The sequence below is a fragment of the Arvicola amphibius genome, chromosome 10 (genome assembly GCF_903992535.2).
Source record: "Arvicola amphibius chromosome 10, mArvAmp1.2, whole genome shotgun sequence".
In the NCBI taxonomy this organism is placed as follows: domain Eukaryota; kingdom Metazoa; phylum Chordata; class Mammalia; order Rodentia; family Cricetidae; genus Arvicola; species Arvicola amphibius.
In genome coordinates this window covers 58,591,672-58,606,630 of record NC_052056.1, presented here as the reverse complement: position 1 = coordinate 58,606,630, position 14,959 = coordinate 58,591,672, and the positions used below count along the sequence as shown (strand labels likewise).

At 40.3% G+C, this 14,959-nt stretch overlaps 1 protein-coding gene across 5 annotated transcripts in view; it reads right to left on the bottom strand.

The window, feature by feature from the left end:
* Sec22a (SEC22 homolog A, vesicle trafficking protein) overlaps positions 1–14,959 on the bottom strand; it is a 74,195-nt gene that overhangs the window by 25,190 nt on the left and 34,046 nt on the right. For all 5 annotated transcript variants that reach the window (XR_006020892.1, XR_005287093.2, XM_038344335.2 and 2 more), the window contains exons 5-6: positions 10,992–11,107; positions 581–646 (exon numbers count right to left, since the gene is read on the bottom strand). Coding sequence is in view for 3 of the 5 variants with exons in the window: in XM_038344335.2 (XP_038200263.1) it covers positions 581–646; positions 10,992–11,107 (182 nt within the window). In the remaining 2 variants the exon portion in view is untranslated. The remainder of the gene's footprint in view (positions 1–580; positions 647–10,991; positions 11,108–14,959) is intronic.

The following is a 14,959-nucleotide window of genomic DNA, read 5'->3' as shown; positions in this document are numbered from 1 at the left end:
TATTCCTCCCATTCCTCTGCTGACCAGTCTCCCTATCGGCCAGAAGAACCTGCCTCCTCGAGTTGGTGTCCTTCTCGGTGGCAGTATTTCATTACCTTGCTGTCAGTACCACAGTTTAGGCTCCCTTTATTTTCCATCTCAATTACCAGAATCATCTCCCTGCTGGTTTCCTCACTGCCAGCCCCTCTGCTCTTACAGTCCACCTTGTTCATCTCTACTAACTTAAAAATCCTAAAATGTTGCTTTTGCTGCATCACTCCCTATTCAAGGCTTTCTCCAGAGCACAAAATCCTCTGCCTAGATGCTCAATAATTCTCACTAGAAAATCCAGACACAGCCTTGCTGTTGCAGGAATATGACATGGCACCCCTGAAGCCCCAGCACAGAGTAAGTCCACTGGGAACCTCTGTCCACTCAGATGGAAGTGTATGTTACAAAGGTGATGGAGGCACAAATAAAAAAGAGGCAAATAACTCAGACACCATTTTTATGTATTTTAAATACATGGGCAATTATTAGATTCGACACCTGAAACAAACAATAATTGGGAAGCATTTGTTACAAATGAAAGAGAACTTACCTGGTAAAGGCAGGCTGCTGTCCCAAGGAAAAATGCAATGATGTAATTGAGATCCTCACCATCACTCTGCAAAAAAACAAAGAAAGATTACCTTTTTGCTGGCAGCATCTACTTAAACAAATGATCTACCAAGATAGGCTATAACAATGTTTATACATAGTCAAACATTTTACAGAGCAGTGTATAAAAAATTATGAGTCTTGAAAAGAGAAATATAAAACGCATGGTAAGACAGTGGATGGGAAGGATATTCTGGAGAGATGATTCAGCAGCAGTTAAAAGCACTGACTGTTTTTCCAGAGGACAGGAATTCAATTCCTGGCACCCACGTTGACACACAACCATCTGTAACTCCATGGGATCCAATGCTTCCGGAACCTCCATGTGCACTGGGCATACAAGTGGTACACAGACATACATGCAGACAAAACACGCATACACATAAAATGTACTTAAATTTAAAAGGCAGAGAAATGGGAAGTTGAAGAAAACTCCAAGCATTCTGTGTCTTGGCCTCCCCTGTCAATGGCATCTAACCCCAGGAAAGATGAGAAGCACCAGGGAAAAGCTAGCTCCCTCATGACACATAACTTCTCTTCCTTATAGTAAAGCTACATAAACATGCATAACACACCAGCAGGTGACCAGCCAAGTTCCTCCTACTCACGAGGGTCAATGATTAAATAAACTGACAAGCTTTACTACACAGACACACATCAACGAATTGTCCAATAAAGTAACTTGACATGATAAATAAAATGGTGGCAACTGAAAAGCTACTGTCCACTAGAGTGTGCTATATCCCACAGAGGAAGATGAGGACTGGCTCTAGGGTCACTGTGCTAGCACACAGCAGCCAGGAAGAACAGCCAGGGCCTGTGCAAAACACACACATAACCACTCGTGCTGCCCCTGGTGTCCTGCGAAGTGCCAGCATTTCTTCTTTTCATGCGTGTGTGAGCAGCACAGAAAGCCCAGGCAGGAGGAGGAAGTGTGTTTTCTTCTATGCAGGCACATTATACGAGGCCCCTTTTTCTTATTTTAGAACAAATAATTTTCTTTTTCCTACAAAGTCTTATTATGTAGTCCAGGACGGCCTCAAAGGCTCAATCCCCTTACCTCAGCTTCCTAAATGCTGGGATTTCAGGAAGGGGGGGGGGGGAGCATTTTATAATAGAAATTAAAGTAAATTGTTTCAGTGCAGTGGATTGCATAAAGAACAGTCCACAAGGCAGAGGAAACAGAGAACATTAACCTTCTTAGAATGCTCAGGTCAGTTCTGCCCTAGAGGCAGGAAGGGCCAACTTGAAGCCTTTCCATGTCTATAATTCAAAGACTTTAAATAAGCTCTGATTAATTTTTAGTCCTTTTTCCTGATTATAAAAGTTTACGTTCATTGTAGAAAATTGTGGAAGACACAGATTTTACAAAAAAAGCCCATGTAGTTCGTAATCTCACATATGGGGAAAACTATTGTTAACCCTTTCATGTATTTCTGGTGCTTGGTCTCTACCTCTCCCCACCCTCCACTGCCAAAGAAATGGAGCCATCCTCTTGCATGCTGCTCTTTGGTTGCTGTACTTTGGTTGCATCATTTCCCAACAAAGTCAATATCCTTCAGCCACAGTCTATGTAGAAGAATGTGTATCCTTTCCCTATGTAGTAGGACTTCATTACTGTCCTATACGGTAAGGTTGGTTTTTCTCTAAACTTACACTGCCATTTGAAACCTCTCTTCATTTTCTTTAGATCTAAACACATGTTCTAGAGTCAGTCTGACCTGTGCTAAAATCTTTATTTACAAGCTATGTTTTTGATTGCTTAGTGTGTTTCTTTTTTAGAAAACAGAAGCAAATCATTTCTGCTTTGTAGTAACTGTTCCAAACATTTTAGAGAATCACTGGTGCTTGTTAGCCCTTAGGCCTGTGGAGTCTAAGCCTTCATCCCACCCACACAGTGGGAAGATGAGACCCACAGCAACTGCCTAAGGTCACTGCGCGAGTCCTGGCGAGGAGACTGCAGTCTCCTGACCTCTAGGGCAGCCTTTCTACTGCTATCACAGGACTTCTGATACACCACACGACAATTACTTCTGGGTTGGCATCAGCCTAATTATTATTGTTTCAAAACTGATCCTTAGAAGAAGCCATGCAATAAAAAACAATGTGATAAAAGCATACGCATTCCTAAGATGTCAACTCACAACAACCTTATTAACATCTCTGAACTCAGAACAAAGCTAGGAAGCAAGTGCAAACAATCTAATTTACACATTACTGTGAGCAGAAAATCAAATTATCAACTTAAAAATATATATACACACAGACCCAACAAAGAAAACCTTCAGTGCCACATTATGTTAATAAATCCCTCTCACACTAAGAAGTAGTTACTAATTTAGCATAAGTGAATTTGTGCCAAATCTTTTCTTTCATTTTCTACACATTTTATTTGTATGTGTGTATGAACATGCATATAGGCATACACATACACATGCCACAGCACATATATGGAGGCCAAGGAAAGCCTGCAGGAGTCATTTTCTCCTTCCATCCTGTGGGTCCAGGGATTAAACCCAGGTTATTAGACTTGGCAGCAAGTGCCTTTCCCAGAAGAGTCATCAGATCAGTGCATTTATCTGAATTTGAAACAATGACAATATACAGGAATGTTGATGCATTGAGTCTTCTAATTTAATGTGCCACAGCACAAGGTAACATAGTAGAAAATAAATGCTGCAACCATTTTCAGTATTTATAAATCAAGGTTATAAAACTGCTACTTTAAATTAGCACCTAAATACTATTTTAAATCAGGAAAATACAATATAATATTCGCTAGATCTAAAATTAAAATTTCCAAATAAATCCTTTGTTTTTCGTTTTTTTCTTTAAAGACAAGGTCTCACTGTGTAGTCCTGTCTGGTGTGGAACTCACTGGGGAGCTCGGGCTGACCTAGAACTCACAGAGATCTCTTGCCTCTGCATTCCCAGTGCTGAGATTAAAGGCATGTGCCACTACACCCAGCCAAATCCTTTACTTTAATCAAGTTTTATAGAAATATGGAGGCGGTTGGTTCTGGGACTGCCTTTTCTCCTCTTTCATCACCAAGATCTGAATAACTCTACTTAGGTAGGATTTGTACAAAATTCTACAGAGAAGACACCTTCAGTAAGATCTATTTAACTTGTGATTTAACTTCCTAACATAAAATGCACTGATAACCTAGAGGAGCCTAGGATCAAGTCCAATGGCTATAATGAAGAAAAAATAACTTTTCATCCTATCCAAGCTGTGAACCTAACTCTGAGGGAAAAGAAAAAGTGACTAATATCAGCCCATTGTGCCATAAAAGATTTACCCATATCTGAAATTTTAGTACTTGAAAAATCCACCAATTAAACTGGAGTAACAAAAGTTTTTTTTTCTACTTTCTGCCTAATAGTACTGTTATTCATTGCTGAGGATTGAGCCCAAGGTACAACATATAAAAAAATATGATTTTTTTTTAAAAAATATTGAAGCCAAGGTATAAATAAGTAGTATCCTCCTAGCCAAGCCCTTGTTTTGATGAGCAATATTTATACGGTTCAAAGAAAAGACAAGCTATGAAGAGGAACTTAGTGAAGCCTTGCTGCCACTCTATTCCCCACCCGTCATTTCCCAGCATGTTTATTACTCTCTTATCCTTACAGAGTTTATTTATGCAAATGAAACACACTGTTATTCTACCAGACAATCCTGGGGGGGGGGGGGAGTGTCTGTGTGTGGTGGGGTAAGCTGACAGGAAAGGTCTAATGGGTACAAGATCAATACATCTGGTCTGAATTCCACTGGCATTCTCAAAATGCCCATTACTCTGAGGGCACAAAATTATAAAAATGAACTTTAAGACACAGATCAGATTCCTGAACCAGGCTCCATTCTAATTGGGACATCAAGGTCCTCACAGGATCTATGCAGGGGGAAGGCTCAGACCCCCACACACAGAGATTCACACTTATAAGAGCAGTCTGGGTTCAACAGGTTGTACTTTTAACTACTGCCAAGTAGAGCTGTACCTCACTGAAGAACATCAAAACATCAAAGCTCAGGGTAAGAATACGCCTATCTTTCTAGTTTCCCTTGGACTTACCATCAAAGAGAAGGCCTTTGTTCTACTGTTGACTTTGAAAATACTTTTTTTTTAAAGACATGATCTCACTATGTAGCTCTGACTGACGTGGAACACACGAGAAATCCACCTGCCTCTGCCTCCCAAATTCTGTATTAAAGGAGTGTGCCATGGGCCCAACTAAAATAGATTTAATTTTTTAGATTAGCCTTAGGCAAACAGAAAATTAAGCAGAGACTCTCCAGGTGCCTCCCTTGCTCCCTGCTCAGTGTCTAGTGACAACTGGAATGGTGTGGTACATTTATCACAAATGCTGAGCTAGTACTGACACACTGTTGCTTCTGAAGTTCACTCTTCCCGTTGTAGACTCTGTGGTTTGGACACATGGACAACAGCAGGCACCCACCATTAGTCACACAAGACCACTTCACAACTCTGACGATCTCAGACAGCTGCCTCTCTTCCCAGTCCAGCAACTACAGGTCTATAGGTCTGCCTCTTGCAGAAAGTGTCCACTATGTAGTTTTTCGGGCTAGCTGCTTTCATCAGGCAATATGCACCTAAGGAGGTCTCCATGCACTTAAGAGGACAGCTGTTTCTTCTATTACTAAATGTTAGTCCACTGTATGAATTACTACCATTTACCATTCATCTTCCAGAATTGCTTCCTTGAAATTATGATTAAGTTGATATAAATATTCACATGTTGAAAGTGCTCTACTCACCTGGTGAGAGACACTTAAGAGCACTATTGCTACAGGATAGAGTAAAGCTATGTTTAGCTCTGTGAGAAACAGCCCAACTGTTTTCCAGAGTGGCCGTAACATTTTGTACTCCCAACTTAGCAGCAAATGAGAGTTCCTTGTTCCACATCCTCATCAGCACTGGGAAGTGTCAGCTAGCTGGGCAGGTTCTAACAGGTGTTTAGTGGCATCATCTTGCAAACTTGTAGTTCCTTGATGGCATACGATATCCAGCATTATTTTTTTACATGCCTGTCATCTGCAGCATCTTCTGTGGTGAGGTTGTTTACTGATCTTTAGACCACTGTCAGTGGGCTGACTTGCATTCTTAGTTTTGAGTTTGAGGTGTTCTTTGTGTGTTTTAGAATCACCATCTCCCCTTCTTAAAGATTTCTTTCCATTTATGTGTGAATGAATGTATATTACGAGCGTGTAGGTGCTCCTGGAAGCAAGAAGAGGGTGTCAGATCCAGTGGAGCTGGAGTTATAGTTGTGAGACACCCAGAATAGGTGCTGGGAACCGAACTGGGTCCTCCTGAAGAGAGGCAGTAATAGGCACTCTTCACTGGAGCCATCTCCAGCCTTACAAAGTCAAGGCCTTTATCAGAGATGCTCACAAAGTATCTTTTCTTAGCCTGTGGCTTTTTTTTTTTCATTTTCTTGATTCACAGAACAGACTTCATTAGGTTTTAATGACACTTAGCAGCCTATTTTTCTTTCCAACACTTTTGGTGCTATACTTAAAAAACTCATTTTCAGACTCTAGGGTCACACAGGTTTTCCCTTCTGCTACTTTTTAAGCTTTGTTCTTTTTCATTTAGTTCCATGACCCATTCTGATTTCCTGTTTATTCCTTGGCATGTGGTTTTCCAGTTGTTCCAGAACCATGTTAAAATGACTGACCTGTCTCCATTGATTTGCTTTTGCTTTTTTAAAGATCAGGGAGCTCTACGGATGTAAGTTTATCTCTAGGTTCTTAATTCTGTCACAGTAATCTACTGTTTATTCCTTTGCCAATATCATACTGTCTTAATTACTGTAGTTTATAGTAAGTCTTAAAGTTGGACAATGTGAGCTCCCACTTTTGTTCTTCATCAGTACCGTGTAGAACATTCTGGGTATGAAATAGTAATAAACAGTCTGCTCCTCACACAGGGTTCCTAAAACCCTTATAAAAGTGCTAGAAAAATCTTTTGCTCCGATTAGTCTTTGACATCAGCCCTGTCACAGATCCCCTAAGATCTTTCTAATTTCTTGAGTTATAGATGGATTTGACCCAGAATTCCCACCTCTTGGAATTTCTTGTGTAAGGAGGACAGCTTTTGTTTTGAAGCAACTCTTGATAGAGTCCTAGATCAGTGCTAGATACCAGAAAAGACCACAGCTGGATGCCTGGAATGTCTATCTCCATTCCAATCTTCCAGGGAGGAGAGGAGAGATAAGAAGGTGAATAAACAATCATGCCCCCCACAAAGCTCTTCTAGGTTGGTGAACATCTCAACAGGTGAGGAAATGAGGGCAAACCCAGCCCCACAGGGACAGAAACCCATGTCCAGAGCTTCCCCAACCTCCCCCTATGCAGTTCTTAATCCATCTGTATCCTCTGAAATACTCTTTATAATTAACCATAGCTGATCCAAAAACTATTCCACCAAATCTTGCTCCAAGAGAGTTGTACAAACCTCCAACTTATAACCAGCTAGTCATCATTACAATATGGTCATACGATTGGCACCTGAAGGAAGGGTAGGCCCATAAAACCAAGCCCTTAGCATGTGAGTTCTGTCCTAACTCCAAGTAGACATTATTAAAACTGAACTAAATTAGCCAGGTAGTGGTGGCACATGCCTTTAATCCCAGCACTCGGGAGGCAGAGGTGGGCGGATCTCTTTAAGTTCGAGGCCAGCCTGGTCTACAAGAGCTAGTTCCAGAATAGGCACTAAAACTACACAGAAGAGAAACCTGGTAAATAAATAAATAAATAAATAGATGAATGAATGAATGAATGAATGAATGAATGGAATTGGAGAATTGCTTGCTATGGAAAGACCTACCACTCCCTGGTGGCAGAAGTGAAATCTTGAGTTTTGTTGATGAGAATACAGAACAAAAGCATTTTTGTTCTTTTCTACATACTGGGTCTTTTGTTTTTCCATATAAACTTTGCAATCACTTTATGGAAACCACAAAGTAACTTTCTGGGATTTTGACAGGGATTGTGTTTAACCTATGCATTAGGGCAGAAAGAACCAACAGCTCAACAATATTGAGTTTTCCTCTTTAATGTGGAATCTCTCTCCATTTATTTAATCTTCGATTTCTTTGGTCAGAATTTATAATATACTTTATATCAGTCCTGTGAGTGTTTTATATTTATTTGTAAGTACTTCTTTTTTAGTACTTTCAATTCTCAATTGTTTGCTGCTGGAATTTAGGAAACTTTTATACAGCACAAGCTCCCTTCAGTATATAACTACACTCCCATCACAGTTTCAGGAGCTGGCTGTTGTTCTTGGGAGTCATTACACAGCTAATCATGCCATCTGCAAACTCATCATTTCCTTCCATATGTATTTTTTTCCTTTTCATCTTACTGCATCAGCTAGGATTTCCAGTGCAATGTTAACTAGAAGAGGTCAGAGGAGGTGTCTTCATCCTATTTCTGTCTTACGGGGAAAGTATCTAGTTCCATGTCACTAAAGGTGTTAGTTGCTTGAGATTTGAAAATTCCTGGTTTGCTCCAAGCTGTGTTTTGGGGTTTTTTGTTTTGCTTTAAAAAAAAAAAAAAACATGGATGAAGGTTTTTTGGATTTTGTCAAATGCCTTTCTGTATCTACTGATGTGATCATGTGATTATTATTTCTCCTTTAGATTGTTGAAGTGATAGCAGTAATTGATTTCAAATATTAAATCAGCATTGCACACCTGGGATAAAACTCACTTGGTTGTTATATAATTATTTTTATTTTTATTATAGTTTTGATTTATTAATATATCGCTAAAGATCTCTGCATCTGCATCCAAGAAAGATAAATTATCTGTGACGCTGTCTTTTAAAAATATAAACAAGGTGAGAAATCTCAGCACAAAGCATCAATTACATCTAAGTAGTAAATAGTTTAATCAGATTATTCTTCTAAAACCTAAAATTGCATCACTGCAATTAGACAAGTATATTTCTGATTAGAAAGAGAACACAGAACAATTAGCAATTGTTCTGTGTTCTCTTTCTAATCAGAAATATAAGCTTAAGTCAGTTGCAGCATTTCAAAAGCATCACAGACTACAGTACACAAAACTTCCTTAGTTTTCCAGTTATGAACAGAAGAGGAAGGAGGAGAGACTCCGCTCCAGAGAAGAAAGGACAAGACAACTGAGAGCACGAAGGAAATCAAAGTCACCTTTAGCAGGCTGTGCCAGAGCGCTAGCCTTGATAGGCTCTGCCCAGCCCCTGCAGCTTCCATATGATATTCAGTCAGGATGTAAACAAGGTTTTGTGATGGGAAAGCTTTCTCTACCTAGGGCTACACTAGGTAGAAAAGCTAACTCTTCACACCCTACCCCATGTTTTTTCTATACATCAATAAAATGGTTTCCAAAGGTGTCTTTATTTATTAGCCTTTTCAGTCAGCAGTTTCCAAAGCGCCCATATTTCTTGTCATTGACAGCTTGTCTGGCTGGCTGAACACTGAACTTCTGCTGGAATAAATCCAACCTTGCAGAGGTGTAGTGCACCACACCCATCTGCACTCTATGCACTACCATACAGTTTGTGAACCGGGCAAGGGGCTGGAGATTGAAACACACAGACTCACAGACACACAGAGACACTGGTCATCCTTGAAACAAGAATGTCCCCTTTATTGTCTTCCAGGGCAGCTTATATAGAGATCCTTAACTGATAGCTACACCCCAGCCAAACCCACCAGAAACCACTCCCCTGCCATCAGAAACTTCTGAGGGTCTCGTGCTCTGAGCAGCAGCAAGCATTACAAGTTGTTTATCAGAAATTTAGGATCTGGGGGGTTCACAGCTCCCAACACAGAGGGATAGGACAGAAGGCAGAGGAACAACAACCAGCATCCTATGCCTGAAAGGGGGCAGGAGCTCTACCTGTGAGTTAACTGTTTGGAAGAAAAACTTAAGAGGAAGCCCCAGGCATCCCTTTTAGGAACCGTGATGCATCTCTTTTCAGTTGGCTGTGGTGGCTGAACACAGAGGACATGGAGAATGGCACCAGAAATCTAGCATGGTAAGCAGGTTTTTATAGACAGTATCCCAAACTTAATGCTACACACAGACAGACACACACACACACACACACACACACACACACAGAGAGAGAGAGAGAGAGAGAGAGAGAGAGAGAGAGAGAGAGAGAGAGAGAGAGAGAGAGAGAGAGAGAGAGAGAGAGAGAGAGAGAGAGAGCAGGTTTTTATAAATGGATTCCTGAACTTAATGGTGGAGAGACAGGCAGGCACGCATGCACGCACACAAACAGAGACAGAGAACTCTGATTTATAAGGTGATATATCAAGAACTCTTGGGAAAATAGAGAATGGGAACAAAGGAAAAGACAACTGTGCATCTAAAACCTGATGGACTTAGTTTGGTAGCTAAAGGCCTGGAATATCAAGTGTTTGAAGAAACAAGTGTCCCTGCTGCTAAGCAGGCAGCTCAGGTTTGAAAAGGCCACTGAGCAGAAGGAAAAGCAGCAGCACTTACTAAGGAACACCCAGGAGCAGTGTTCATGTGGACTGTCTTCCTGCTCCCACTTTCCTCTCCCTCTTGCTCCTCCAAGACTGGCTCACCATCTCCTCACCTCTTCTGAATCACAGTAATCTCTTCTTGCTCTAAGAACTTAGTTATTACTCCCATATGTCTTTGCCTATCAAATTCAACTTTAAGCTGTGAGAATGCAGGGTCCATGCTACATAGCTAATGTTCCCCAGTGCCTGTCAACAATGCCTCTAAACCAGTGGATGATAAGGGAACATGTCAACCACAAGTCAGTACTTTTTGGGTGGTGGGTGCTTTTGTGGGTTTTGTTTTTTATTTTGAGACAGGGTTTCATTACACAACCAAGCTGGCCTAGAACTCACTATGTGGTTTCAGCTGGCCTCAGATTTATAACCCTCGTGCTTCAGCCTTCCATGGGCCAGGATTACAGGCATGCCCACCAGACCTGTTACTGTAACCATGCTTTTGAAAGAAGGTATCAAAGGGCAGGTATAAGAACACAGAGTTTAGCCGGGCGGCGGTGGCGCACGCCTTTAATCCCAGCACTCGGGAGGCAGAGGCAGGCGGATCTCTGTGAGTTCAAGACCAGCCTGGTCTACAAGAGCTAGTTCCAGGACAGGCTCCAAAGCTACAGAGAAACCCTGTCTCGAAAAACCAAAAAAAAAAAAAAAAAAAAAAAAAAAAAAAAAAAAAAAAGAACACAGAGTTTGAGCTTGTGTTGTAAATTATACTAAGTCCTAATCCAATTCAAATCAACTATGTAACAAGCAGAATGAATAGACACAGTCACCTGACACTGCAAAATAACACAGTACCTGCAGGAGGCTTTCTATGGCGTGAAAGCCTCGAATTAAGTTCAGAGCTCCACATAAGAGACTAAGGATAAACGCCACGATCCCTGACAGAGTTGCTGGTTCCAGTCGCTGATGTGCTGGAAGAGAAAAAAAATAGTTAGAAATGAATACCAGCATCTCATGCTAGCTAAGCTTATGTCAACCCAAATCCACTCACTGTTCAACTTAGATGTATTGAAAGTAAATAACTTTAAAGAATATACCTTACTAATTAAATAGTTCCCAGTCTCCCAAGGCAGGGTTTCTCTGTGTAGCCCTGGCTGGTCTGGAACTCACTCTGCAGACCTCAACTATAGAGATCTGACTGACTTCAACTCAGAGATCTACCTGCCTCTGCCTCACTGTGCTGGGATTAAAGGTGTGTGACACCATACCCAGTTTAAATATTCTTTCTGAAATGAAAAATATTTGACAACATAAAAGTTCCACTCTCAAGTCAAATGGAATTAATATTGTTTTTCTACATTTTAATAGATGTGCCTAACTTCTATTTTCAATAAGAGATGCTATCTATGGAGTACCCACATCTGTCAGTAAATAACTTGAGGGAACTTACTAGCAAAAACATGCGTACAATTTGCAATTTGGTACAAGTATTTTCACAAGATGACTTTGCTTGGAGAGTCAATGTGAAGCTCCTATGCTTTCTGAAAATGCTTAGACAACATTCTTAAAGATAAATATAGCTTGCTTTTTAGGCAAAGCCCATGTATTTGGGACAGAAGACTATAGACACCACTGGCTATATGTAAAAGCTTATACATAATCACCACCCAAGCTCTTCAATAGAGTGCAGTCTTGCAGCTAGGAAGACTGGGCCCTTGGTCTCTTGAAGGTAAAAGTGACTAAAATAAAACCACACCAGAACCAAACCAGCTGCATCTATTGCCATTTCATCTTTAAAAGCATTCCCTTAACTTTCAGGCTTCAACAAAGTAAAATATTTTGTTATACAATCATTTCCCTTCATGATTATTTTACAATTATTAGGATTTACAATTGTGACTAAATGAAATCACAAACTAAACACATAATCAGTAGATTTCAAAAAGGACACTGCCAAAGAGGACATCAGAACCACATTTTCATTACTTTATTTAAACCACTGAAGTGTAAAAACCCAACAATGAAGTTAATGAGGCAGAACATTAATAAAGGAAAAGCTCAGATCTTTGCAAATTATATTCAGCCATCACAGCAGAAAAGATTCCCCAAAGAGTTAATAAAAACCCAAAAACCTACATCTCATGAACTATTCTTCAGGATCAGCAGAAAGTACTAATCTAGAATAACAGTCATAATTTCTTCTTTGCCCATGTCTAGTCTTTAAATAAACTCCCTTGAGATTCTACTGTGAAAACAGAAAAACAAATGTCACTGTATAGTATTGATACCATGGTCTTTCAGTGAGAAAAAAGTCACACTAGTCATATTTTGGAGCATCTGTCCCTCTTGGTCCATCTTTTCTCAGAAAGAGGTAAACTGGACTCTCATAAAAAGCAAATGGGCTTTAGGAATAAAACTAACTGACAACTGATTAATTATCAAATATAGTTATCAAATCACACTTCCATATGAAACAAGGTACCTCATTTTAAAAAACCCAACAGTGAAAATTAAAGCTTTACATGGTCAATTCAGGTGTGTTCAAAGGAAATCTGATACCATTTCATGTGTTGATGGCAATGTATTTAAGAAATAAACAAGCCAATATACATTATTAAGTTTCTAACACCTGCCTTTTAGCCTCAGGACATGTGTTTTATAGTAATAGTATACCATTTATGAATTCATCATTTCAAAATGACCACAGGTATTTTTAAAGGGTAAAAGTAAGTGCTAAACCTCTTTTAATGAAGACAAGGAAAGCACTGTGCACAAGGGCAGGCTGGCACAGTGCCCGTTTACTGTGGGCAAGAAATTCTAATGTGTTGACTTCCCTGCTTCATCCTCACCCCTTTTCCGGGACCTGTGGCTAGTTTTTCAAGAAGAGTTATCAAGCAAACTTTATTCTACAAACACAAGAGGATGGCCTCAGAGAAGGGCACTTTCCCGGTTTGAGAAACAAAGGAGGTACTTAACCACATTGTAATGTATTTACTGTGCGCTATCTGCTATTCAGTGAAACAGATTCTAGATCTGCTGTAACCCAAGAAGAGTTTTCGGCACACTCAGTTTGGCACTAGGCCAGGAACTAGTCTGTAGCATATATCTGAGCCATGACAAATGAGGGGCTATGCAGGAATAACATGGATTTTTTTTTGTTTCCTGAAGCCAGGTAGCATCACCCAAACGGTTTTCTCATTTTGCTGCTGTCAGATGTGCAGAGAACCAAAGACACCTGCGGTGGGGGTGGAGGTCTAGAAGGAATTATGTGGCTAATGATACCTACAGATAGACCAGAAAACATCTGGATGCAAAAAAATGGTATCTAATATATTGTCTAAGAGATGTTTGTTGACACTGTAAGGCAGTTTCAGAAGCGAAGCTGAAGGCAAAATTCAGACAGTGAGAAGTGAAATAACTGGTGGTGCTGAGCCAAGAGCATGGGTGTGCGTTTCTGTGTCAAAGTAGACAGCAGGGATGGAAGAGGAACACAGACAGGATTGAGAGAGCCATTCTCACACAATGTGTATAGGGAAAGAAGACAGTTCAGAAAGGCTGAAACAGAAAAAAAGAAGAAGAATAAAAAAAAAAAAGCCATCGTGAAGACTTGCAAAGATGGTGGACTAAACCACAGTCCCTCTGCTCAACATCAGAGTGCACAAGGTACATCACTGAAGAAAGCCAATACCTGTTATGTCCCTTAGTAAACATAACTCACTCCCTAGAGTACAGCATAATATAATAACTTGATGATACACCTTCCTAATCACAATGAGTCTCTTTTTTCTTTCCTTCCTTGCCCCTCATTTTTTATGACTTACTTATTTTATGCATGAGTGCTCTATCTGCATGTACAACTTTATGTCATAAGAGGGCACCAGATTCCACTAGCGATGGTTGTTAGCCACCGTGTGGTTGCTGGGTAATGAACTCAGGACCTCTGAAAGAGCAGTCAATGGTCTTAACCACTGATTCATGTATCCAGTCGTCCCTCCCCCCCTCCCACACACACACTTTTTTTAGAGAGGGATTCACCATGTGGCCCACACTGGCCTCAAACTCATGATTCCACTGACTCAATCCAATCTCCTGATTGCTAGCATTATAGGCATTTGCTATTTACAATTCCAGGTCAGCCTTGTACTTTTTTTTATTAGATTATATTCTTATTCCCATCTTGAAAATGTTTACTAATTTCATAAAATGCCTCCGCAATGATTAGCACAATAATTCAGAGAAAACTATTGGGCAAAATAGAGTAATACTTTATGGCAACTGATAAGTTGTCTATAAAATTTCCAAAACAGATGAAGATTAAAGATTAAACTGAAGGAATTTGTGACTTTTTAAAAGGAAAAAGTAGAAGCAGAATAAATTTTAAAAGACTAACATTAAATATGGTAAGGGTATGGAGTAATGGCCTGCGTTTAGCTCAAATACCCTATAGCTGCCTCTCTGTCCCAGAGATCAGGCCATGCCCCCATGAAGTTTTTCATCTCTAGAACAAAGAGTCAAGAAAGCAAGCTATCCTGTAGCCTTGCAGCTCTTTGCTTCAGGTGTAAGTTTATAGCCCTATCTAGTGCCTGCCTCCATAACACTGCCACTTGTCTGGGCCCAGCTAGATCACGTGCTATGAAGCTTACCTATTCTCCTGAAAAAGAGTCAAACTTGTTTGTTCTTGGGAACAGAAGGGTATACTTCTCACTTCAGGATCCCTATCATGCTATCCATGACAGCCATCTCTCCTAAGGAAACACCTCTCAGGGTTAAAGGGAAATTTCTCTGTCTCCTTCTCTCTCTCCTCCTTAAGGCCCCATTATGCT